Source organism: Oncorhynchus masou, chromosome 32 (genome assembly GCF_036934945.1).
Source record: "Oncorhynchus masou masou isolate Uvic2021 chromosome 32, UVic_Omas_1.1, whole genome shotgun sequence".
NCBI classification, from domain to species: domain Eukaryota; kingdom Metazoa; phylum Chordata; class Actinopteri; order Salmoniformes; family Salmonidae; genus Oncorhynchus; species Oncorhynchus masou.
Window position 1 is genome coordinate 34,968,834 of NC_088243.1, and position 24,711 is coordinate 34,993,544.

At 44.3% G+C, this 24,711-nt stretch overlaps 2 protein-coding genes across 8 annotated transcripts in view; one reads left to right on the forward strand and one right to left on the reverse strand.

Moving 5' to 3' along the window:
- LOC135526004 (palmitoyltransferase ZDHHC14-like) overlaps positions 1-18,988 on the forward strand; it is a 102,819-nt gene extending 83,831 nt beyond the window's left edge. For 5 of the 6 annotated variants that reach the window (XM_064954017.1, XM_064954013.1, XM_064954014.1 and 2 more), the window contains 3 exons: positions 2,827-2,936; positions 6,685-6,787; positions 17,657-18,988. In XM_064954017.1, coding sequence (XP_064810089.1) covers positions 2,827-2,936; positions 6,685-6,787; positions 17,657-18,091 — 648 coding nt within the window. In that variant the 3' untranslated portion in view covers positions 18,092-18,988. The remainder of the gene's footprint in view (positions 1-2,826; positions 2,937-6,684; positions 6,788-17,656) is intronic. The other variant, XM_064954016.1, reaches the window with a different exon arrangement.
- A 512-nt stretch (positions 18,989-19,500) lies between these two features.
- Positions 19,501-23,996, reverse strand: LOC135526006 (galectin-8-like). 2 transcript variants are annotated; one of them, XM_064954022.1, is made up of 9 exons: positions 23,786-23,996; positions 23,333-23,421; positions 22,105-22,315; positions 21,726-21,845; positions 21,588-21,623; positions 21,380-21,468; positions 21,052-21,217; positions 20,714-20,906; positions 19,501-20,576 (listed from the first exon to the last, which is right to left on the reverse strand). In XM_064954022.1, the coding sequence occupies exons 1-8, from the start codon at positions 23,822-23,824 to the stop codon at positions 20,757-20,759; spliced, it is 900 nt and encodes a 299-aa protein (XP_064810094.1). In that variant the 5' UTR covers positions 23,825-23,996; the 3' UTR covers positions 19,501-20,576; positions 20,714-20,756. The 2 variants fall into 2 exon arrangements, with proteins under 2 accessions (XP_064810094.1, XP_064810093.1); XM_064954021.1 differs by having other exon boundaries at positions 19,501-20,906.
- Positions 23,997-24,711: the final 715 nt, after the last annotated feature.

The following is a 24,711-nucleotide window of genomic DNA, read 5'->3' on the forward strand; positions in this document are numbered from 1 at the left end:
AGATTACACATAGACACTACTAGACCCCCAGCCTTCTCCTGTCTGCTACCAGATTACACATAGACACTACTAGACCCCCAGCCTTCTCCTGTCTGCTACCAGATTACACATAGACACTACTAGACCCCCAGCCTTCTCCTGTCTGCTACCAGATTACACATAGACACTACTAGACCCCCAGCCTTCTCCTGTCTGCTACCGGATTACACATAGACACTACTAGACCCCCAGCCTTCTCCTGTCTGCTACCGGATTACACATAGACACTACTAGACCCCCAGCCTTCTCCTGTCTGCTACCAGATTACACATAGACACTACTAGACCCCCAGCCTTCTCCTGTCTGCTACCAGATTACACATAGACACTACTAGACCCCCAGCCTTCTCCTGTCTGCTACCAGATTACACATAGACACTACTAGACCCCCAGCCTTCTCCTGTCTGCTACCAGATTACACATAGACACTACTAGACCCCCAGCCTTCTCCTGTCTGCTACCAGATTACACATAGACACTACTAGACCCCCAGCCTTCTCCTGTCTGCTACCAGATTACACATAGACACTACTAGACCCCCAGCCTTCTCCTGTCTGCTACCAGATTACACATAGACACTACTAGACCCCCAGCCTTCTCCTGTCTGCTACCAGATTACACATAGACACTACTAGACCCCCAGCCTTCTCCTGTCTGCTACCAGATTACACATAGACACTACTAGACCCCCAGCCTTCTCCTGTCTGCTACCAGATTACACATAGACACTACTAGACCCCCAGCCTTCTCCTGTCTGCTACCAGATTACACATAGACACTACTAGACCCCCAGCCTTCTCCTGTCTGCTACCAGATTACACATAGACACTACTAGACCCCCAGCCTTCTCCTGTCTGCTACCAGATCACATAGACACTACTAGACCCCCAGCCTTCTCCTGTCTGCTACCAGATTACACATAGACACTACTAGACCCCCAGCCTTCTCCTGTCTGCTACCAGATTACACATAGACACTACTAGACCCCCAGCCTTCTCCTGTCTGCTACCAGATTACACATAGACACTACTAGACCCCCAGCCTTCTCCTGTCTGCTACCAGATTACACATAGACTACTAGACCCCCAGCCTACCAGATTACACATAGACTCCCCCAGCTGTCTGCTACCAGATTACACATAGACACTACTAGACCCCCAGCCTTCTCCTGTCTGCTACCAGATTACACATAGACACTACTAGACCCCCAGCCTTCTCCTGTCTGCTACCAGATTACACATAGACACTACTAGACCCCCAGCCTTCTCCTGTCTGCTACCAGATTACACATAGACACTACTAGACCCCCAGCCTTCTCCTGTCTGCTACCAGATTACACATAGACACTACTAGACCCCCAGCCTTCTCCTGTCTGCTACCAGATTACACATAGACACTACTAGACCCCCAGCCTTCTCCTGTCTGCTACCAGATTACACATAGACACTACTAGACCCCCAGCCTTCTCCTGTCTGCTACCAGATTACACATAGACACTACTAGACCCCCAGCCTTCTCCTGTCTGCTACCAGATTACACATAGACACTACTAGACCCCCAGCCTTCTCCTGTCTGCTACCAGATTACACATAGACACTACTAGACCCCCAGCCTTCTCCTGTCTGCTACCAGATTACACATAGACACTACTAGACCCCCAGCCTTCCTGTCTGCTACCAGATTACACATAGACACTACTGCCTTCTCCTGTCTGCTACCAGATTACACATAGACACTACTAGACCCCCAGCCTTCTCCTGTCTGCTACCAGATTACACATAGACACTACTAGACCCCCAGCCTTCTCCTGTCTGCTACCAGATTACACATAGACACTACTAGACCCCCAGCCTTCTCCTGTCTGCTACCAGATTACACATAGACACTACTAGACCCCCAGCCTTCTCCTGTCTGACTACCAGATTACACATAGACACTACTAGACCCCCAGCCTTCTCCTGTCTGCTACCAGATTACACATAGACACTACTAGACCCCCAGCCTTCTCCTGTCTGCTACCAGATTACACATAGACACTACTAGACCCCCAGCCTTCTCCTGTCTGCTACCAGATTACACATAGACTACTAGACCCCCAGCCTTCTCCTGTCTGCTACCAGATTACACATAGACACTACTAGACCCCCAGCCTTCTCCTGTCTGCTACCAGATTACACATAGACACTACTAGACCCCCAGCCTTCTCCTGTCTGCTACCAGATTACACATAGACACTACTAGACCCCCAGCCTTCTCCTGTGATCACATGACACTACTAGACCCCCAGATACCAGATTACACATAGACACTACTAGACCCCAGCCTTCTCCTGTCTGCTACCAGATTACACATAGACACTACTAGACCCCCAGCCTTCTCCTGTCTGCTACCAGATTACACATAGACACTACTAGACCCCCAGCCTTCTCCTGTCTGCTACCAGATTACACATAGACACTACTAGACCCCCAGCCTTCTCCTGTCTGCTACCAGATTACACATAGACACTACTAGACCCCCAGCCTTCTCCTGTCTGCTACCAGATTACACATAGACACTACTAGACCCCCAGCCTTCTCCTGTCTGCTACCAGATTACACATAGACTACTAGACCCAGGCAGCAAATTGAGTTTTTCTCTTGAGGATAGATGGTTGCGGGGAAGACAGCCAGATCTCTTAGCTTTGACCTCATTTATTTCAAAGCAGTTTGCCTCATCACTCACCTCTTTTTTTAAAGTTTTAAGTGCTCTGTCACTGCTCTCTGTGACTGTTGTGTTTCTGTTTCAGATCAAAGGGTCGTGGTCGTCTAAAAGAGGGAAAGGCAATTATAATCCTTACAGCTACGGAAACATATTCACCAACTGCTGTGCAGCGCTGTGTGGACCCTTACCACCCAGGTAAGGACGGGCCTGTGTGTGTGTGCTTGCCTATGGAACTCTGGCATTCTTTTTTTACTTCCTAAAAATGTAACATATGGCCAGGGTTTGGTAGGTTACTTTCTAAATGTAATCAGTTAGTTACTATGTACAGGTCCAAAATTTTAATCAGTGGATTACACAAACTTGGTAATGTAATCCGATTACATTCCTATTAAAGCACCTTTGCAGTCTTTTTAATTTTATTCTTACATCACTGTATGTCTAATAGATCACTGTGTTTATTTAATGAAAATAGCTCCAAAATATATTTTTTTAAATAATTTATTTCCCTGAGCCTTTAGTCTGTCTGATCGTGTGGGCGTTAGGAAACAAATCTGAAGGTGTTTACATTCACAGCCGTGATTGGCTTATAGGATGGTCTAGAGCCCACCCCCTTACCCAGATGAACAGTCAATGGTCTATTATGCTCTGGTCATTGTGATGTCATGATGGGGGCCAAAAGTTCCATCCTAAGCAGGCTGAAATTCCAGGCATTTTGTTTTCCAAACAGCTCTTACACAAAAGGCACTTTCACAATTTGAGTGTTATTTGAAACTCATGGTGTTGAAATGTAATGTTTTTAACTGCACTGCCCCTTGAAGAGGCTTTAGAAGAAGACTAAAAGGATCCATCAAACTCATGTGGTGTGTCATCATAGTGGTCTGTCTTGTGGTCAGACTCACTCAGGCGGAGAAAAAAAGAAGTCATTTCCTGCATTGTTCAGAAAGCTAAAAAATAGGCCGGTCACAGAGTTGATCTTGCGGGTCTAGAGAGCCTGCTGTGAAATCATCTAGCGTCTCTCATTCAGACCTCTGGTAGTACAGAGGATTTCAGCACCTCCCAGTGAGATCAAACTATGCAGATGGATAACAGATGTAGTAATCATTGTATCTATAGAATCTTTGCCAATCATGGATTGATTGCTTATTAACTGGCCTCATTCAATACTTCATAGCTGAAACCCCATTCCATGACTATTCAGACCTGTGGTCTGCTTCCAACTCCCAACGTGTCTCTCCTCATGTTCTACACACTCTCTGTGGTGGAGGCTCTGGTTCTACACTCTCTCTGTGGTGGAGGCTCTGGTTCTACACACTCTCTGTGGTGGAGGCTCTGGTTCTACACACTCTCTGTGGTGGAGGCTCTGGTTCTACAATCTCTCTGTGGTGGAGGCTCTGCTTCCCACTCCCAACATGCCTCTCCTCATGTTCTACACACTCTCTGTGGTGGAGGCTCTGGTTCCACACTCTCTCTGTGGTGGAGGCTCTGGTTCTACATACACTCTCTGTGGTGGAGGCTCTGGTTCTACACACTCTCTCTGTGGTGGAGGCTCTGGTTCTACACACACTCTCTGTGGTGGAGGCTCTGGTTCTACACACTCTCTGTGGTGGAGGCTCTGGTTCTACACACTCTCTCTGTGGTGGAGGCTCTGGTTCTACACACTCTCTCTGTGGTGGAGGCTCTGGTTCTACACACTGTGGTGGAGGCTCTGTTCTACACACTCTCTCTGTGGTGGAGGCTCTGGTTCTACACACTGTCTCTGTGTAGAACCAGAGCCTCCACCACAGAGACAGTGTGTAGAACCAGAGCCTCCACCACAGAGAGTTCCAGAGCCTCCACCACACTCTCTGTGGTGGAGGCTCTCTCTCCCCTTTACAGTCCAGTTTCCCCCTCTCTGATGAGACAACGCGACACGCAGCAGCTCCTCTGTGGCTTGACTGTGTGGTTAACTCTAAGGCTCCATTTCAAAAGGAACCTTATTTCCTATGTAGTGCGCTACTTTGACCAGAGCTTAGGCATAGGGTTCCGGTCAAAAGTAGGGCCCTATATAGGGAATTAGGGTGCCATTTTGGACACGCATAAAGGCATGGTACAGTGCGTCAGTAGCAGGTCATTAACAGTGAGACGAGAAAGTCTATCCTTGGTAAAACACATGTACAGACTAGGGAGAAATGGAATTAACAGGCCAGAGTGGTTAAGGAGGCTTTTAGCCCAGGGGTTGTCAGTGTGTTTTACTGCTCTCTGTGTGAGAGTCCCAACCCAGCCTCCACTGCCCACAGCATTGCTTGGGGCGGCAGGGTAGCCTAGTGGTTAGAGTGTTGGACTAGTAACCGGAAGGTTGCAAGTTGAAATCCCCAAGCTGACATGGTACAAATCTGTCGTTCTGCCCCTGAACAGGCAGTTAACCCACTGTTCCTAGGCCGTCATTGAAAATAAGAATTTGTTCTAAACTTACTTGCCTAGTAAAATAAAGGTAAAATATATATATATTTTTTAAATTGCTCACTGGTAATAACTCTACTGGTTGGCAGGGGGAGATCTTCTATGGGCAGGTGGTGGGCAAGGGGGGGTGGAGTGTGTGTGTCTGTTTCTCTTCTTCAGTTCACCTCCATTGAATTCCTGTAAGAGACTCCATTTCTCAGAGTCAACAGGCTCTCTGTTACTGATTACCCTACACACACACACACACACACACACACACACACACACACACACACACACACACACACACACACACACACACACACACCTCCCTCAGAGCTGTTTCCACTGGAAGAGTTGTTTGTATTCCGTTAGAGCTGATCTGTGTCACTGTTTCATATCATCACACGGCCCCTGGATGTTATCACACACGGCTAGCTCATGACTTCTCTATGTGCTTACACATAACCATACACACACACACACTATGACAATCATGTTGCTTAACCTCAGCAGGTTCCTGCCTAACCAGCCATGTCTCAGCCTAGCAACGGTAGTGATCGAACAGAAATAATCATTCACTCCACTGATCTTTGCACGACCTCAATGATTGACTACCAAGAGGAGCGCCTGCATACAGAGTGAGACATTAGGCAGGGCACAAGTCTCCCCTTCGGGGGTTCCCTGGTGTCTGTCTGTGGCAGCTGTGTAGATCAGGCCCTCTTATTCTTTCACAATATTTGACTCTCTGAAAGGAATTTCATGTGTATTCTGCATCCTCTTAACGTTGAGTTACATTGTGTAAGGATATCTGCCAAGGATTTGAAATGAGAGTATTCAAGGAAATCAAAGCATTTCATTCACAAAATCTGTGTTTATAAGAATCATGGACACTCTTACTGACAGTTGTGGCTGCTTTGCCTGATGTATTGTTGTCTCTACCTTCTTGACATTTATGCTGTTGTCTGTGCGCAATAATGTTTTTACCCTGTTTTGTTCTGCTGCCATGTTGTGTTGCTACCATGTTGTTGTCATGTTGTGTTGCTACCATGCAGTGTTGTCATCTTTAGGTCTCTCTTTGTGTCGTGTTGTCTCGTCATGTGTGTTTTAATCCTATATTTTCATTTATTTTAATTTTTAATCCCAGCCCTCATCCCCGTAGGAGTCCTTTTGGCAGGCCGTTATTGTAAATAAGAATTTGTTCTTAACGGACTTGCCTAGTTAAATAAAATACAAATAAATGTAGTTTCGGCAGGATCACTGCAAAATAAATATACAGTTTCAGCATTGCTTCAATGTACAGTATTGAAATAGACTTGGACCTATGCCTGATTCATTTGTCGAGGAGGTAGGACCCTGTAAAATCAGTTAGAATTTTTTTCAATAAAACATTTTAATATCCTGTTTTAATGTCTGGATTCCTTGCATCTGCATTCTCCGAAACACAGATATTATATAAGGGATCTACAATATTATTAATATCATTGAATGGTTTCCTCAGATATTTCTCTCTCTCTCTCTTCAGTCTCATCGACAGAAGAGGCTTTGTCCAATTGGACACGCCGCAGCCCATCCCGCCAACCAATGGCATCACCATGTACGGATCCACCCAATCACAGAGCCACATGGTAAGCCATTCTCCACTCAATCATTTCCAAACCTACTTATGGCCATCATGTCATTGAAAATCCTCAAACTCAGACCCCGGTCATCTTAATATGGCTTATGTATTGCCTTCATTACCACATATACTGAACAGAAATGTAAAATGTTGGTTTCATAAGCTGAAATAAAAGATCCCAGACATTTTCCAGATGTGAGAAAAGCTTATTTCTCTCAAAGTTTGTGTACAAATTTGTGTACATCCATTTAGTGAGCATTTCTCCTTTGCCAAGATAATCCATCCGCCTGACAGGTGTGGCATATAAAGAAGCTGATTAAACAACATGATTATTACACAGGTGCACCTTGTGCTGGGGACAATAAAAGGCCACTCTAAAATGTGATTTCCCCCCCCCAAAACACAATGCCACAGATGTCTCAATCTTTGAGGGAGTGTGCAATTGGCATGCTGAATGCAAGAATGTCCACCAGAGCTGTTGCCAGAGAACTGAATATTAATTTTTCTACCATAAGCAACCTCCAACTTATTTTTTGAGAATTTGGCTGTACGTCCAACCGGCCTCACAACCGCAGACTACGTGTAACCATGCCAGCCCAGGATCTCCACATCTGGCTTCTTCACCTGCGGGGATTGTCTGAGACCAGCACCCAGACAGCTGATGAAACTGAGGAGTGTTTCTGTCTGTAATAAGCCCTTTTGTGGGGAAAACCCATTCTGATTGGCTGAGCTTGGCTCCCCAGTGGGTGGGCCTGGCTGTTAAGTGGGTGGACCAATGCCCTCCCAGACCCACCAATGACTGCACCCCTTCCCAGTCATGTGAAATCCATAGATGAGGGCCTAATTCATTTATTTCAATTGTCTGATTTCCTTACATGAACTGTAACTCAGTAAAATCATTGAAATTGTTGCATTTATATTTTTGTTCTGAGTATATCGTGCATTTGGAAAGTATTCAGACGCCTTGACTTTTTCCACATTTTGTTACGTTACAGCCTCATTCTAAAATTGATTAAATTGTTTATTTCCTCATTCAACCTACACACAATACATCATGATGACAAAGCAAAAACTGTTTTTTTTTTTTTTTGAAATATCACATTTACATAAGTATTCAGACTCTTTACTCAGTACTTTGTTGAAGCACCTTTGGCAGCCTCAAGTCTTCTAAGGTATGACGCTACAAGCTTGGCACACCTGTATTTCGGGAGTTTCTCCCATTTTTCTCTGAAGATCCTCTCAAGCTGTCAGGTTGGATGGGGAGCGTCGCTGCGCAGCTATTTTCAGGTCTCCAGAGATGTTCAATCGGGTTCAAGTCCGGGCTCTGACTGGGCCACTCAAGGACGTTCAGAGACTTGTCCTGAAGCCACTCCTGCATTGTCTTGGCTGTGTGCTTTGGGTCATTGCCCTGTTGGAAGGTGAACCTTCCAGTCCAGTCTGAGGTCCTTAGCGCTCTGGAGCAGGTTTTCATCAAGGATCTCTTTGTACTTTGCTCCATTCATCTTTCTCTCGATCCTTATTATTCTCCCAGTCCCTGCCGCTGAAAAACATCCCCACAGCATGATGTCCCACCACAATGCTTCATCATAGGGATAGTGCCTGGTTTCCTCCAGATGTGGTGCTTGGCATTCAGGCCAAAGAGTTCAATCTTTTCATCAGACCAGAGAATCATGTTTCTCATGGTCTGAGAGTCCTTTAGTTGTCTTTTGGCAAACTCCAGGCGGGCTGTCATGTGCCTTTTACTGAGGAGTGGCTTCCGCCTGGCGCCTCTACCATAAAGGCCTGATCGGTGAAGTACTGCAGAGATGGTTGTCCTTCTGGAAGGTTCTCCCATATCCACAGAGGATGGCCGAACAGTGACCCATCTTTGGCTGACTCACCCTGGGAAACCCAGGACACGGTATTGCAGCTGTGCGTGGCAGTGCCAGCCTCTCCAGCTCTCCACTCATAGTAGCCTGGTGTTTCAGCTGTCGTCGTATATCCTGCAACGTATTTCATCTGTAAACAACGGCTCAACTGTCAGCCTTGCAAACTAGATGGATAAACTATCCCAATCAATCTCTGGGAAATTATGATGACCAGTGGTATCATGGTGTGTTATTGCAATCATCAACATTGGTACTTGGTTTAGGCAAGGGCAGGGTAGGGTCAGAGCGTCGCTCTTTCTCCCTCTTTCTCTTTCTCCCTACCAATTCTCTCTTTCTACATCTCTCTCCAGAGGTGTTCCTGATAAGTTGCTGTTTAAGATCTGTTAGGATAGACAAACATTGTTCCTCCCCTCATCATCCCACGCTAGAAAGCCCACAAACAAGGCTGTTTATCTCATCTTTATCCCGCTCAATCCAAATCTATTTAGCCAATCTCATTTCCATCTCTGGCCGACAGATTGGAGCAAATCAACTGGGATTCCAAATAGGGGGTTGTTTATGTTATTATACTCACAGATTTTACCCATGATGCTCTGTGATCTGGCATTATGGCTGGGAAATAGGTCAGCAGGGGGAGGAGGGACTTGTGTGTGCACTGTGACAAGCAATGTCATTGTGGACTGTGGTGTGTATGACTCCTTGGCTTTCCCCACTGTCAACAGTCCCTGTCCCCCTCTCGCAAATAAAATGACATGTCGGAGATTTGGGAACCCCAGGGAGTGATTTCTGTGTGTGTGCATGTGCGTATGTTGTGCTCATGTGCAGTGCACTCCCTTTCCCCCTCTGATTCCTACAAGCTATCAGGCAGACTGACTGGACATGCTGACAATCTAACTCATGTTCTCAGAGGCTTTGACATGGCAGAAAGAGACTGATGGATAGAATGCAAGAAATGGATGATAGGAGAGACAGAAACAGATGGAGAGAATACATGTTCTTTTAGAGAGAAGGCTCCTTCAGTAAAATCATGGAGAGAGTGACTTAAACAAGGCCCTGTCAGCTGACAGTGTAATTGGTGTCGGAGTATCGGATCAATGGGTGTGAAGCTACAAATGTCACTAGATGACGGACAGGGGGCACTGTTTTGAAGCCACCGCACCTCCATCTTGGCAGTCCCCCACTAAATGTAAGAAATGTTCTGGAAAATATAGATATGCATTTATTAATGTCGCATTTGTTTTTGCAACATTTATTATATTAAACACCTTAATTATTATGTGAGTTAAACATGTTTAAAAATCCTTAAAGTATGATGTTTTGATCCACACTACAACAACAAAAATACTCAAATAGATGTTATTTTGTCCTTGAAACATTTTAATTGGAATACTTGTAGAATTCCATTCATTCCGATAGCAAACTGCTTCTTTTGGGGAGTGCCAATATGGCCGGCCGGTGGCTTCAAAGCCTCTCATTGGCCAATACATAGCAACAGCAATCCAGGGTTTTATATACATTATTGACCGCACCCCACAATCTGGCAGAGAATGGAAGAAAGAGTCTGACTGGGAGTCTGGTGGCTCCTTAGTGAACAAGCCATCTTTTCCCTCCTCGTACATTCTAATGAACAGTCACTACTCGCTACAGTCCTCTGAACTTGAATCCAATGGGCTCTTAGAATATTATGGACCACATAAAAAAGCCCTTGTTAGCGGTGTTCCTGTCCCGCTAACTCTGGTCTTATTGAATTGTTCTAAAGATGTGTCATGGCCATCTGGAATGCTGGAGCTGGTTGTTTTGGCTGGGGGACAGGTTTGACATTCCATAACTTTATCACGTGTAGAAATAGAGCCCATCTGTTAAACAGTTATTATTAGTAATATACTGCAGTAATGACATCCCACGGGGGAACCATTGAAATGTCGCCACTAACATCATCTATCTTTAGTCACCAACTTAGAGAATGTGGTGTGTGCAATTGACAAGACAAGAAAGAGAGAGTTTACATTGCAAATTGCGCCGTTGACTCATACCTGGTCGTCGTGTAAGTAGGCAAATTGGGGAATACTAATCAAGTGCAGAGAATCCAGTCCATTTCCATACATTTTTATGTATGTTCTCTAAAGACATGGTAGGCTGAACAACAGAAGCCTCGACACCATGGCAACGGTGACATCACGCCATATCACACCATCCGTCACAGGCCCCAGTCAGGAAGTGACCGAGAGAACAGTATGTGCGAGCGAGGTGACATCTAGAAGTGGCCATGACCTCTAGTTAAAATAGCATCCGCTTTGTTCTTCCTCTCGCTCTGTCCATGTCCTCTGTAATAATTACCAGCACATCTTTATCTCATTTTTTTTCTCGCCTTTTCTGTGGTGGCTGGCAGCTATTTTTACACAGCAGAGACTTTACTGATATAGATTCTGACTTTGGACTGTTTCAACTTGCCAGCTTCTTCTTGAGTAATGGATGACGACACACAGAACTCCATTGTAGACTCTCCCTTTCTCTTCAGTATCTCAGCAGTGTCTACTTGACTGGCGATTGCTAATTCATTAGACGGAATGGCCAACACTGCTCACCTATGTGTCAAACTCATCTAGCTTGAACAGCCCTAACATGAATCAATGTTTACACAGCCGTCATCGTTTTATTGCCTGAAACACTCAAGATAAACGCTGAAAATTCAATCAGCGCGTGCCTAAGTCAGCCGTGATGAAGATACAGAGTAGACAGGGTTTCGTTCAGGCTAAGTCAGGGTTGGTTGGTTTCCTCTCTCCCTGGCAAGGTGAGAGCTGCTCTTCCTGTAGCCTGCTGAGCTGATGAAAGGTTTACGACCAGGGCTAAACTTATCAGAGCTGAACTTCACTATCTCACAGGCTCATAGCACAGTGAAGCCTGCCAATGTGGGTAATGACAGCCGGCTCATCTGCCCCCTGTTCCTTCACCCACACCTGGGCAGAACAGTGGGCAGCAGTCCCGGACCCAACCCTGTCCAGCAACTCAACCTCTAAAGTAATTTCAGCCAAGGAGATTGTCCAAGCTCATTAGTAAATAATACCATGCTTCTTCTTCCAAAGGGCAGTATGGAGCTGACACATAAAATGCTTTCAGAAAGTCACTTTTGGAGTGCAGCTTTGCCAAAGCAGGCCGCAGGGCGGCAGGTAGCCTAGCGGGGAGCAGTGTTGGGCCACAAACAGAAAGGTTGCTAGTTTGAATCCCCAAGCTGACTCTGTAAAAAATGTGTCCTTGCGTCTGCTAAATGACTAAAATGTAAATGTAAAAATTATTAGATTAGGAGCAGTGATCAGATTGTGGGGCTTTTGGATGTGCATCTGTCAAAGAGAAGCTTTCGACTCGCTGACATTGGGATCAGGCTAAAGCTAAACTAATCACGATGCAGGTTTGCCCGTGTTAGAGGATCGCTCCAGTTCTTTCATTACTATAGGTTGATGTAAATACAATGTGTTGCTTTCTTAATAGCTCCATGTAGATAACCGCGTTTCTCTTCTCTCCCAACGTCTTTCTGTCTGTTCTGGTAGGGTCTGACTGGGGTTTCACATTTTGGGGAATATTCAGAGGGGATAACTTAACGTGGGAATTAACGTGAATATATGCAAATTAATATTAATACCATAGATGTTTTTTGCATTAGATATATTTACCATGATATGGAGACAAACAAACATTTTACCTTATCATAAGTAGACATAATTGCAAATTATTCAATCCTTACAATAGAAAAAAAAGCTATTTAGTTACAAATTGAACTATAGTCAATGAGTTGACTCTTCACATGGGGTGATTTCACTTGACTCTTCACATGGGGTGATTTCACTGAACAACAGAAGAAAGGGAATATGGAATGATCCCCAATGAGCCATCGCATCTCCTAAAAATGTTAGTCTAGAAACTAAAGCTTTTATTGTCTTCCTCTCAGGCTTCCATGTCTTCTCCCTGGACCTCCTCAATGTCCACCCCTTGAACATCAGATTCTGAGGCCTCATCTTCACTGTCACTTTCCAACCTTGTTGAGGATGGCTCGTTGTCAGTCTCAACAGCCTCAAATTTGCCCGGCTGGCCACCAATTTTTCAACCCTTGTATTGGTCAGCTTGTTGCGTGCTTTGGTGTGTATGTTCCCAAACAAGGACCAGTTGCACTTTGAGGCGACTGATGTTGGTGGGATTTGGAGGATGATTGAGGCAACAGGGGAAAGCACCTCAGATCCACAAAGTCCCTTCCACCAGGTGGCTGATGAGATATGTTGGCACGACTGCCATATTGCATCTCCATCCCAAAGCCCTTGCTTGGAAGTGTACTTCGCCAGACTGCCAAGAACCTTGCCCTCACCCAGGCCAACGTGACGAGACACGATAATGATGACACCATAGGCCTTGTTGATCTCTGCACCAGACAGGATGCTCTTGCCAGCATACTTGGGGTCCAACATGCTTTTATGGGCTTCAGGTAGAAGTCTTCACGCTTTTTTATGTGTTTCAGAACTGCAGTTTCCTCTGCTTGGAGCAACAGTGAAGTGGGCCGGGCATTACGAATTTCTTCTTTTACATCTGCAAGCAGAGTCTGAACATCACAGGATGGCATTGTCTCCCTCAATCCTTACAATGGCTACTGCTATAGGTTTCAGTAGTTTCAGGCTGCTTACCACTCTTTCCCAAAATAAATTATCCAGGAGGATACTCTTGATGGGGCTGTCCATATCGGCAGACTGTGATATGGCCATTTCTTGGAGAGACTCCTTCCCCTCCAGGAGACAGGCAAACATGATGACAACACCACCCCAACAGGTGTCGCTGGGCAGCTTCAATGTGGTGCTCTTAATCTTCTCACTTTGCTTGGTGACATAGATTGCTGCTATAACTTGATGATCATTCACATACCTAACCATTTCCTTGGCTCGTTTGTAGAGTGTATCCATTGGTTTCAGTGCCATGATGTCCTTGAGGAGCAGATTCAATGCATGAGCAGCACAGCCAATGGATGTGATCCTCCACTTTAGACCAAGCAGCCTTCATGTTCGCAGCATTGTCTGTCACCAGTGCAAATACCTTCTGTGGTCCAAGGTCATTGATGACTGCCTTCAGCTCATCTGCAATGTGTCTGTGCTCATGTAGAATATTGGTTGAGGGGTGGCGATGATGTAGTTAATTATTCCTTGCCCACAACATTCGACTACCCATCAGAGATGATTGCAATACAGTCTGCTTTCTCTATAATTTGCTTGACCTTCACTTGAAGTCTGTTGAACTCTGCATCCAGCAAATGAGTAGATACAGCATGTTTGTTTGGAGGGGTGTATGCTGGGCGAAAAACATTCAGAAATCTCTTCCAATACACATTGCCTGTGAGCATCAGAGGTGAACCAGTTGCATACACAGCTCGAGTAGGACATTCATCAGCATTTCTCTGACTACGTTCCTCCATTGAGTAAAAAAAACTTCTGATTCCAGGAGGACCGTGAGCTGTTGCTATCGATAAGGTGTCTGGTTCATCATTTTCTAGAAGTAGAGGGACTTTTGTCAGAGGTTGCTTGTTGTGAGCGCTGAGGGAACTTTATGCACTTGGCCAGATGATTCTGCATCTTTGTTGCGTTCTTCACATATGATTTGGCACAGTATTTGCAAATGTACACAGCTTTTCCTTCTACATTAGCTGCAGTGAAATGTCTCCACACATCAGATAGTGCCCGTGGCATTAAAAAAAAAAAAAAAAAAAATGAGTAACAAAAAACCCAAATACAATTCCATGTACAGATAAATAGTTAAGCAGTTAGACTAAACAACTCCTTTTGTAAGATAAACGTTTTAAAATGAAACATATATGGAATATATTAACACGCCTCAGTTAGTAGGCTCAAGCAAGCTAAAACCCACATGGTAGCAAAAAACGCAATAGCTGAAATTAACAAGTTATAAATTATTTAAACACACTTTGTTGTAGGCTACTATTTACTAGTTAACAAAAAATGATGTATGTCATAAAATATATTCACTCCACCCGGTATTGTAATCAAAACCAGAAAGCATGTAGTCTTTGGCTCAGACAGTGTAGTAGTGTGGGCTCAATCGCATCTCCTTAGTGTGCAAAATCTTGAATCGGCTGCACATGTGATGCAAGAGTGCACTGCACATACAGTGCCTTGCGAAAGTATTCGGCCCCCTTGAACTTTGGGACCTTTTGCCACATTTCAGGCTTCAAACAAAAGATATAAAACTATTTTTTTGTGAAGAATCAACAACAAGTGGGACACAATCATGAATTGGAACGACATTTATTGGATATTTCAAACTTTTTAACAAATCAAAAACTGAAAAATTGGGCATGCAAAATTATTCAGCCCCTTTACTTTAAGTGCAGCAAACTCTCTCCAGAAGTTCAGTGAGGATCTCTGAATGATCCAATGTTGACCTAAATGACTAATGATGATAAATACAATCCACCTGTGTGTAATCAAGTCTCCGTATAAATGCACCTGCACTGTGATAGTCTCAGAGGTCCGTTAAAAGCGCAGAGAGCATCATGAAGAACAAGGAACCCCCCAGGCGGGTCCGAGATACTGTTGTGAAGAAGTTTAAAGCCGGATTTGGATACAAAACGATTTCCCAGGCTTTAAACATCCCAAGGAGCACTGTGCAAGCGATAATATTGTAATGGAAGGAGTATCAGACCACTGCAAATCTACCAAGACCTGGCCGTCCCTCTAAACTTTCAGCTCATACAAGGAGAAGACTGATTAGAGATGCAGCCAAGAGGCCCATGATCACTCTGGATGAACTGCAGAGATCTAGAGCTGAGGTGGGAGACTCTGTCCATAGGACAACAATCAGTCGTATATTGCACAAATCTGGCCTTTATGGAAGAGTGGCAAGAAGAAAGCCATTTCTTAAAGATATCCATAAAAAGTGTTGTTTAAAGTTTGCCACAAGCCACCTGGGAGACACACCAAACATGTGGAAGAAGGTGCTCTGGTCAGATGAAACCAAAATTGAACTTTCTGGCAACAATGCAAAACGTTATGTTTGGCGTTAAAGCAACACAGCTCATCAACCACAACACACCATCCCCACTGTCAAACATGGTGGTGGCAGCATCATGGTTTGGGCCTGCTTTTCTTCAGCAGGGACAGGGAAGATGGTTAAAATTGATGGGAAGATGGATGGAGCCAAATACAGGACCATTCTGGAAGAAAACCTGATGGAGTCTGCAAAAGACCTGAGACTGGGACGGAGATTTGTCTTCCAACAAGACAATGATCCAAAACATAAAGCAAAATCTACAATGGAATGGTTCAAAAATAAACATATCCAGGTGTTAGAATGGCCAAGTCAAAGTCCAGACCTGAATCCAATCGAGAATCTGTGGAAAGAACTGAAAACTGCTGTTCACAAATGCTCTCCATCCAACCTCACTGAGCTCGAGCTGTTTTGCAAGGAGGAATGGGAAAAAATTCAGTCTCTCGATGTGCAAAACTGATAGACATACCCCAAGCGACTTACAGCTGTAATCGCAGCAAAAGGTGGCGCTACAAAGTATTAACTTAAGGGGGCTGAATAATTTTGCACGCCAATTTTTCAGTTTTTGATTTGTTAAAAAAGTTTGAAATATACAATAAATGTCGTTCCACTTCATGATTGTTTCCCACTTGTTGTTGATTATTCACAAAAAAATACAGTTTTATATCTTTATGTTTGAAGCCTGAAATGTGGCAAAAGGTCGCAAAGTTCAAGAGGGCCGAATACTTTCGCAAGGCACTGTATGATAGAAGGATGGACTTTGCATGCAGAGGGTTGAAATTCCATTGAATCGGGGATAGTTTAACCAAAATATGCCACAAGACCTAGAATTGCCTTGTGTATCCCACAAAAAAGGTTCACTGTTATAAGCTAACTTTTTTGATGAATTTAAGCAAAATTCCCAGGCTTAACATCAACAACATTCCGGAAAGTTTCCGACCCATTGCAACCCTAGGTCTGACTCTGATGAACCAACCCTCTCAGGCTGGAATGTATTTCTGGTACCAGCAGACACTGTATTGGAGACAGTAGGCCGGGATTCTCTGTCAGTGAGCTCTCAGATCTCTGCTTCCTGTAGGGATGATACCTACTGGCTGGAGCAGGCCCCTTCAGTAGCGGTGTCTCAAAGGAGAGACTAGGAGCCTGCGATGTGAGAATAGCCTCTCATGTCAGGCATCTAGGTGCAGAACGCACTGGACAATACAACTTGTGACGAATGTGAGACTACTAGCAGCTAAGTTTGAGTCCAGTGGCTGAGTTTGTTTCTGAGTGACTATAAAAGAAGCCAAGCTCATAAAAGGACATCAACTGATATGAGAAACTTAAGTAGTCCTATAAACTAACACTCTTAACCTGGTGTGGTTATGCTTAGCCAGACAGGTGATTTGAGGAACAGATTATCTTTTATTACTTTAGTCTCCTGTGAACGTGAGATCTAAGAAGACCTTTCAAAGCACTAATGCCAGGTTTGTCATAGTGGATCATCAAAAGGTTTCCCATTGATTTGTGTGTGTGTGTGTGTACTCTGCCTGCCTTTCAGTTTTGCACTTTGCCACTACATCTGATAATTATTAGATAGGCTATAGAAGTGCTCAAACAGTGCACTGCTGGCTCATTCCATGTAGATGTTTGATTTACATTTAAACCATTTAGGTTCCAGAAACACCAATAGCTGACTTAATGTCCCGCCGTCTCAACTTCATGTATTGAATTTACTATGCATTTGGGTCACTTTGAACACTTTTTTTCTCTCTGGTGTTGGTTTACTCTAACACAGTTACTAAAACCCCATGTTCTCTCCTTAATTCATTCACTACACTCGTCATGTTAACCTCTTGCTCCTTTCTCTGTCATCTGTTTACTTTCCTCTTGTATCACCCTCACATTCCCCTCCAATCCCTCCCGCTTAACATGTCTCATTACTCTCCCTGCACTCGTTCCTTTACTCCCACTCTCCATCTCTCCCATCTCAGTGTGATCAAGCCCAGTGCATTCAGAGCACCAAATTCGTTTTGCAGGCTGCTGCCACACCCCTGCTGCAGAGTGAGCCAGTCATCCTCACAGACGAGGCGTTTCTACCAGGCAGAACATCATTAGGGGGTCCCTGCTCTGGAGCCCTGCCGCTGGGGGGTCATCCGACACCCCCTACCTCCACCCCCAACCTCAGCTGTGACAACGACATGCTGCCTCTCCGGAACGAGCAAAGCGACGGGCTACGACACCACCACACGGACGGGGGCCACCACCACTTCCTCACGCCCGAGGAAGCTCCCTCGCCACCGGGCATGCTCCCCTGCGGCAGTCCCCTGGGACACAGCCACACCATACAGGGCTTCTACAATCCAGCCAGCCAGGACTCTCTACACGAGGACTCTGTCAGAGGCCTGGTAAAGCTCAGCTCTGTCTGACAGGGGGTTCACTCAAACATCACTCTGTCCCCCAAAACGCTCCTCCCTTCCATCCACACCCGTGCCAAACAGTGGGTCGCCCCAACCCTGAATGTCTGTAACCAATATCCTCTCCGTCCACTAAAATCACAGGACTTGAGCCTCTAAAAGACTGTGGTACTATTTGGGAGCAGAACTGACCGGAACTGGGACCTTCCCTCCTCAGCCAACAACTTGCCAAACCTCTGCATCATAATGAGGGTTGTTGCTGGTGAAGGGCCCAGGGGACTGTGCCATATTATAAACAGTCACAAACGTACTGTTTTCTACTGAAGCATAGTCCACTCTCCTGGGAGGGGGACAGACAAAGGACAGGATTTGAGGAGGAAAACAGAAGTGGTAGGTGTATGGCTGTCTGTCAGCTATTTTAAAGTCTAAAAAAGTGTTGTGACAGCTGTTCCTAAATATGTTAAAGAAAAGCTGCTTTATTTCTGTCATGAATCACGATTCTGGCATTTTCTTTTTTTGTACAACGGACTGTGGCCTACTTGTTGATCACTAATGGACAGTGTCAGCCTTTCTGAGGAGATTCCGGTTGATAGTTGACAGTGCAATCAGTAAACAAGAGTTAGTGTCATCGTGTTGCTCGCCTTAGTGGAGTTGCCAACGACCGGATGTGTCCGGTTTTCAGGGATAAAGCTAATTCACCCTAGCTTCCTTTTCCGCTGAAAACCGGATGTGGCATTTTCTTTTATGCCTGCTGCGTTAGGTTATCATGTTGCATATCATAATTCATTTCTTATTTTTAAATGACGTTAAAAAGATTTGGTATTGTGTTGTGCCATACTAAGGTTTTTTTCTTTTCTTCACATTATACTTCCTGTGGATATATTAATAAAATCACATCTTTTTAAGGTACTCGATTCTCTCTGTTGAAGCCGAGCCCCAAGGTGACCAGTTGAAAGTCATGTGTTGACTTCATCATCCTTTGGTAGTTCTTAAAAAAGGTAGCCTTGTGACCATTCAACAGTATAAAATCATTGTACATGGTGTGTTGAGGGTGAGTCCTGCTGTAGGCTGGTCTCATGTAATGGTGCATTAATCTGGGGTCAGATGCCTCTGGATCAGAGACCGGGGAAAACAAGGGCTCTCTGTCACCAGACATACTCACCTCATTGTGTGCACACAAAGTCAAACGAAAGTGACTGTAGGCTTTACTATTTTTAATGTGACGAAGCAAACTCCATTGGACAACATCACCTTATAGAAGAGCCTTTGCCTCTGCATGGTTCGAGTGTGAAAAAAGGGCCAGTCGACTGCACCTCTTAACTTGTACCGCCATCTGGTGGTTGAAGAGGATAAATGTGCATACTGTAGATATCACAGATAATTGAGGATCTGGTGGACAGATGGAAAAAAGACCCCAGAGGAATATTCCAATCATCATACATTTATTTAAAAGCACTTGCAACTATTTATAATACATTACATACAGTAGATTCTTTATATTATGTACAGCAGGCATCTACAAGGTCTCTTGCTTTCAGATATAACCAGTCACACTTGGTGCATCACTGGAGTGAGATGACATCTCAGCAGTGTAACAGTAAGACATTACTGTTAAAAACAAAGTGGGTGAAATGCATGACTGAAAGATAGTTTGTATAGAGGTGGTAGAAATGACCAGCTCAAATGGTTAGTTGAGTGACTGTGGCCAAGCAAGAAAGGAAAATGGCCATGCAGTCAAAACACGGATTGATTAACGCACATTATTTTCCTTGGAATCCTCATCAACCAGTGTATTTGGTTTGACCCTGTAGTGTGCTTTGACTGAAGTACACTAGACTAGATCATATGGTGGGTGAGCTGAGACAACTAATTTGGCATTTCTGTGATTGTACATACAGAGTATTTGACCTTGTCATGCAGCCTTTTAGGCCACATTGCCTTTCTAAGGATTCTATTGGATGAATATTGAAGCACATATTACTCAAGGCTACGTTTTGACAGGGAGCCCAATTGTGATCTTTGTTTCACTAATTGGTCTTTTGAACAATCACATCAGATTGGTCAAAAGACCAATTCATGGAAAAAGGTCAGAATTGGGCTGCCTTTCTAAATGAAGCCTATGGGTCATAAATAACCACACATGTTCCCTTAAACATGGTCAGGCTTTTCATATTCCGAGGGTTGCTAAGCATCACCTGTAACCACCCTATCCTTTGTTTCAACACCTGATGGGTGACTGGGAATGTTTATGGAATATGTTAGTGATATTAGTATGTCAGCTCCAAGAAATGCTTTAGTTAACCCCTCCCAAATCACGGTCCCTGTAGATTTTAGCAGCCTTCCACCAGTAAGTTAATTTATAGCCCTCTTAATACCTAGTGCTAACGTGTCCTTTATCCTGATTTTGTCCAAATTGTGACAGGTGTAGCCAATTAAAAGATGCATTGTGATCCGATCTTCCTGACCACCTCCGGAGGTAGTCAGACACCCTTTGTATCTGAAAATCAATCAAGTGTAAACATATCTGGACGGTCAAACCATTTTAAATCATTGATATAGGTAGCACCATTGATTTACGGCATCAATAAGTGTCTAAAATAAATATGAATATTCATTGGTGGTGGGAGGAGTAACCTGGCCTGTTGTCCAGAATGGGGCTTAGCGTCTATGTCCTGGGTCACCACAGCTTGACATCCATCAGCTCCAGGTCTCCCATGATCTCCAGCTGGTTGATGGTGCTCAGGTCCTGCACCCGATGCCTGTAGTCCAGCAGGTGAGAGCCGTTCACCGCCAGCTTGAACTGGTGGGGCTGGCAGAGGATAAGCATCTGGGGCAGAGAGGGTAGTTGTAGTGAAAAAGACAAGCGAGAGTTCCAATAATACAGGTAAAGTGCAGGTGATGTGAGAACTGATAAATGAGCTTTTTTTTTAAGTGAGAAATGAAATACAAAAAAATATTAAGAGGCAGCATACCTCAAAGTACTCCCCAGGTGAGAATGGGAAGAGGGGAAGCTCCCTCTCCTCTGGTCCCCAGGACTCACTCAGGTAGGAGTTCCTGATGACCATGGCCGACTTCATCCGGGGGTTCAGGTGCAGAGCGATGTTCTCACTGCTGCTGTTGCGGAGGTTCACGGTGAAGCTGCCAGACAGGAGGTTCATCAGACAACAACGATGCAGGATATTCTGCAGTGTGTTACGGATAGTGGGCACTGGGCAGTCCTGACCACACACCACCTCAAAAGGTACACGGTCCATTTTCTTGAAACATGGTTTAAATACTGAGTTGTGTCCCATTGCTTACCTGTGTGGGTACATGCTGACCTGTCCCTTGATTGTGATGTGCTGTCCTGGACTCACCCCATTCAGTAGACTGCCTTTGTAAGGGAGACTCTGGAAATACACAAGATTTAGGCCATGTCTGTAAACTGTTCAACATATTGATGCAATTGGTCATGTTGCCTTACATAGATGTTTTATATTTTCCATAAACTATAAATAATACAACTCACCAGGTCACCTGATTCGCCTGATATTGAATATATTGCCTATAGGAGAAAATCATAAAGACAGTCATTACAGAGTGAGCTGAAAAATGTTTTATTATTCTAGTATGGACATATAGTAGAGTAATGGGGGGGGGTACTTACTGAGTTTGGTATGAAACCAAGGGCGTGCACCTTAACTTTCCCACTTATAGAAAGTGTGTCAATCCTGTCCAGTGGAATTCTGTGCTTGTATTCTAACAAATGAGAACCATTTACTGCTACCTGCAGGTACAAAGGAAAACAGCATTCACACAACATCATATACTAAATCCATTATACTGTATTTGCTTGACTTTTGCATAATACTACTAGCTTCTTGTGACTCAACAGAAGTGAATGTACAAGCAAATGTAGGGTAGGGAGTTTTTCTTGTACGTGACCTAATTGAGGAAGACTTTGCACTCAGTTTTTGCAGCTTAAGTCGCCTTAAACAAGTCTATGTATGGTAAATCAGTTAACTCCCAGACATTGGTCCACTTGCCTTAAAGACCTCATCATGGACCAGGATGATCGTCTCGAAAGCTACTCCCTGTCTGTAGGGCAGCTGCTGAAGGGTCTCCTCCCTGCCCCAACTCTCCTGCACCAGGGAGTTACACACCACGCACGGGGAGCCCTTAAAACGGGGGTTGAAGTGGAAGGCGATGTCCGCACGAGGTTTAGTACTGCTGCCACAGGACAGGTCCATCTGGAACCTGCAGTTATCACATTGGTGTGTATTAAGAGTTTCAACATTTCTACAAGCAAAGGTGGAGACTCGAGTCACTAAATGTATCATTTTTTTGGTTGAACGGAGTTGGGTAAACATATTTCTTTGCAAGCTTAACATATTTCTTTGCTAGGTAAACTTATTATTTTTGTGTATTTTTTCTAGTTGGGTAAGCATATTATTTTTCAGTTGAGCCTGAAAAAATGCTTGCTGAAGGCCCTTCCCAACAATGCAGAGAGAAAAATAGCACAAGGAATAAATACAGAATGAGTAACGATAAGTTAGCTATATACACGGGGTACCAGTACCAAGTCGATGTGCAGGGGTACGAGGTAAGTATATACAGTATGTACATATGTATGTCTAGGCAACAGGATAGATAATAAACAGTAGCAGCAGCGTATGTGATGAGTCAAAAGAGTGCAAAAAGATTTAATGCAGTTAGACCGTGTAGCTATTTACTTAAGTATTTAGTAGTCTTGTGACTTGGACCCCCAAGATGTTCAGGGTCCTGCTGGTTCCAGACTTGGTGCATCGGTACCACTTGCCATGCAGTAGCAGAGAGAACAGTCTGATTTGGGTGGCTGGAGTCTGACCATTTTTAGAGCCTTCCTCTGACACCTCCTGGTATAGAGGTCCTGAGCCATATGCACTACCCTCTGTAGCCCCTTTCCACTAGATCCACCCACAACCACAAAGTCAATTGTCTGCATCATACACATTTTAAAAAAACAACGTGCTTTTTGGCCATGATAAACAGGTGAAATAAGCGGAAAGGAGGGGTTTGGTCGAGAGTTTACGTTTGCGAGCGAGGAGACTTCGCTTCCTTCCTTTGCACAAAGATCATCACAATTGTTAACGGCTTCCCCCCCCAGAAGTCAAACATGAAATTACAAACTTTAGTGAGAATTTTTCTTCTGGGTAACCAAAATCAGTGTTAGGTTGAACCGGGGTGTGGACATGAAATTAGGGTTAGGGAAAACACCATAACATCATCACCTACCTGTCAGCATCATTGTGAACAGTGCCCTGGATAATGACTATCTCCCCAGGGTGTAGGCCCCCAGGTATGGCTCCAGTGAACGGAATCACCTGAATGGAGAGGTAGGAGAGGCGTAATGAAGGCAACACATAATCAACTCATATTTGGTGTGTGTCCTACGCCATTAAGTTATCAATACATGCAATAACCTCTATCCCATTGCTGATACACAAGATCGTATAAAATCGTTAAACAGGATTTCGGCCCGACAATTGTAGGCTACAATGAAATGACTGCAAAACGATGGACGATATAGCTGCACATATAAGCTGCCTATTGATAACAAAAAAATACCTGCGGTAGCCTAATATGCAGGATAGGCTATTCAATGTGTCAGAATTATTTTATTCTCATTATTGAGAAAGGGAGTCTCGCTGTGAGTAGTAGAGGTAGGCTAGTGAACAAGCCTCTTACCGGATTTAGGACAGTTTGTTTCGCGTTTGCCACAGCCATTGGGCACGTTATGCAACACTACCATACAGCGGTTTCCTATACCGCTAAATGATTGCAAAGAATGTAGAACGAATTGGGTCGATGTTTTTATTTTCTGCTATATTCAGAAGGCAGTAGGCATTTTCTCTCCATCTTCTATTCAATGTCCTACTACGTCACACACGCACTATGCGCAACCATGTGATCCAGGCTATGTGCTGTGATAGGCTGCTGCCACTGTACCCAAAAAAAGAGAGACTGGAGACCAAATCAATTGCAAAACACACATCTGTAGCATATATAGCAATAGGCTTAAAGAAAGGTAGCCTACAATACATTACAGTTCTCAAAAATAAGGCCATAGAATAAAATACAATCTTAAAAGCTTTCTCTAAAGTATAGGCTAGTAAACCAATAAAGAAAATGGGCCCCTAATGCCTAAAGAATAGCTAAAAAAAATAGCAAAAAATCTTTGGAATAATTCCAAAGCGCGTAACGTTGCGCGGGCACACACACACTTTTGAGTTGGCTCAATTTCGTTGCAATTATTGACACATTATTCAATAATTAATTTGTGTTACGATCAAAATGTAGGTTAGAACTCAGTCTAAATTTAATGTATGTAGGTATCATTCAACTACTTGCCAACCCACCATGCTAAATATTGGGCATATGACGCGAAGTAGCCTAAAATAAGTGAATGTTAACAGACTGGTACCCATTCTAGAATAGGCCTGCAGAAGGTGGCCAAAGCTCGCCAGTTTCGTGGGAGATACCTTTATGGCAATTATGATGTCAGACAGATCTGGGTTAATCATGATCGGCGCTATGGCAACATTCCTCTTTGATTCTATCCACCTTTATTTTGCGCGCCAGAAGTCTCTAACCGGGCTAGGTGGATAACACCC